The 2,285-nt window shown below is 38.9% G+C and overlaps 1 protein-coding gene across 1 annotated transcript in view; it reads right to left on the bottom strand.

Moving 5' to 3' along the window:
• Positions 1–200: 200 nt before the first annotated feature.
• Positions 201–2,285, bottom strand: part of LOC102045035 (kazal-type serine protease inhibitor domain-containing protein 1-like) — a 9,979-nt gene continuing 7,894 nt past the window's right edge. Inside the window, exons 3-4 of the mRNA XM_005428623.1 lie at positions 1,943–2,087; positions 201–603 (exon numbers count right to left, since the gene is read on the bottom strand). Coding sequence (XP_005428680.1) covers positions 458–603; positions 1,943–2,087 — 291 coding nt within the window. The 3' untranslated portion in view covers positions 201–457. The remainder of the gene's footprint in view (positions 604–1,942; positions 2,088–2,285) is intronic.

The following is a 2,285-nucleotide window of genomic DNA, read 5'->3' as shown; positions in this document are numbered from 1 at the left end:
AAACATAAAATAAGGAAATTAAAGACTGTTTTGCAACCTCCATACTTAGGCTTGTTGCTATGTGAACAATCTCTTGATATTTCTTAGTACTTTACAGAGAAAAAGAAATTTGATAGAAAATAAAAATTTTGTTAAACTATTGGCATTTTTGCTGAACAACTTAGAATGTGTGAAAGAAATTAAAAGATAATTTAAAAATTAATATAAAATTTCATCCCTTTGGTATATTTCGTAGGAAGGTGCATGCTGAAGCATTTTATTTAATAGTCTAAATATATGGTGTTACAACTGTTCTTGCTTCTGGTGAGTAGCACAATACACTTCATCCAAAGCTGCATTCCAGGAAGGTGGATACACAAGTAAGTATGTGTGTTATCAGAGGAGCCATTTACAGAACAGAGACTACTGGTAAATATAACAGTGTGAAAGGATTTGGACAACAGATGTATAAAAATTATTATTCAGAATTGTTTTCATTATCGTAGTTCCCGGATTCATATTCTTCATCATCTTCCTCATCAGAGGTGTCATAATACTCCTCGTATTCAACGCTGTAGCTTGCACTTCTACTGCCAGCAGTAAATGCAAATGCAGGAGACGGGCCTGCAAGATGTAATTGAATCCAGATTAAATTAGCTGAAGATAGGAACACAGAGGAAGGCTTGGGTTTGGATTTGTACAGCAAACCCAGATTTTCTAAATCCTTGTTATCTATGAAAAGGACAGGGGTTTTAGCCAATACCTCATACCACTGAAGGTCATGAGCAAGTTTCTATATAGAATCATGGAATCCCAGAATAGATTGGTTTGAAATGAATCCTAAACCTCATCTTGTTCCACTCCCTGCCATGGGCAGGGACACTTCCTCTATTCCAGGTTGCTCCAAGTCCCGTCCAACCTGGCCTCGGACACTTCAGGGATGGGGCAGCCACAGCTCCTTTGAAAAACCTGTGTCAGTACTTCACCATGCTCTGAGTAAAGAGTTTCTTCCTAACATCTAATCTAAATCTCTCCTATTTTAGTTTAAAACTATTCTCCCTTGTCCAGCCCCTATCTGCCTGTATAAAAAGTCCCTCTCCCTCCTTCTAGTACTCCCCCTTTAGGGATTGGAAAGACACTGGGATCTCCCCAGAGCCTTCTCTTCCCCAGGCTTAACACCAGCAGCTTGCTCAGCCTGTCTCAAGAGCAGAGGTGCTCCAGCAATTGGAGTATCTCCGTGGCCTCCTCTGGACCCCTCTAATAGGTCCACGTCTTTGCTCTGCTGAGGATATGTTGAAAATGCATTTAATTCCTAATACTAGTAAACTATGGTATCAGTCTTCTGCAGCTCCTGTGCATCTGCAAATATTCCTAGAGAAAATAAAGCTTTGAAAGCCACTTATAGAAACTGGACAAGTGACAAACTCCCCTAGACCAGGAGGTAAATATGACTATGCATCTTTATCCTGAATTTGCCAGGAAAAACATTTCTCTATGGGGGAGGGCTGGGCACAAAGCAAATCAATAGCAAAGCTATTTCTTATGTCTTTTGAACCACTCTCATTAAGGAACAACAACTGTTTCCTTCCTAATTTTATGAAAAATAAACAGCTAAGCAAACCTGCCATGATTCAAAGACTCCCTCAGTTACCCCAGCTGTTGTTCTGGGTCCTGCTAACATCAAAGGACTTTTCTGGGATAAGGACAGTGGAATAATGTGTCTCAGCTGTATGGCTCCAATCCACAGCTTTCTGTTTTCTGGAAGCCAGTATAATTTGCAGCAAAATATTACGTTATAAACCATTAGGGGATAAAGTAAAATAAAAGCACACAGAAGAGTGAAAATATGGTCAGTTTTGGATAATTTCTGCTATGCTTCATTTTCATTCCAACAACCCCATCCTTTGCATCCTGCTTGTATGCATTTTTTTAATTTTACATCCAAATTAAAAAAAAAAATTACCATCAATGACTTTCAATCTTGCAGAGGCATATGTTGCACCATGCTTATTTTTGGTGTGGCAGATATAAATGCCTTCATCTGATTTTTTGAGGCCTTGAATCTGCAGCCAGCCTGTCACACCATACTTCTGAGGCCCACCTCTTGCCTTTGAGAAAAAAAGAAATGGTTGAAATTAAGTAGCTAGGAGACACCATGATGTTTCTCAAAATAATTGTGGATGGATTAAATATCATTACAACTTTTGCATTTTTTTTAATGCCATTATCCTTTGATTCTGCTTATTCTTGCTGAATTGTGTTTTACCTTCTTGCTGCTCTGCACGTGTGAGTTCATGCTTTCTGCC

This window comes from Geospiza fortis, unplaced genomic scaffold, assembly GCF_000277835.1.
Source record: "Geospiza fortis unplaced genomic scaffold, GeoFor_1.0 scaffold608, whole genome shotgun sequence".
NCBI lineage: Eukaryota > Metazoa > Chordata > Aves > Passeriformes > Thraupidae > Geospiza > Geospiza fortis.
Note: the sequence above shows the minus strand (reverse complement) of the source record. Positions and strands in the feature narration are given on the sequence as shown.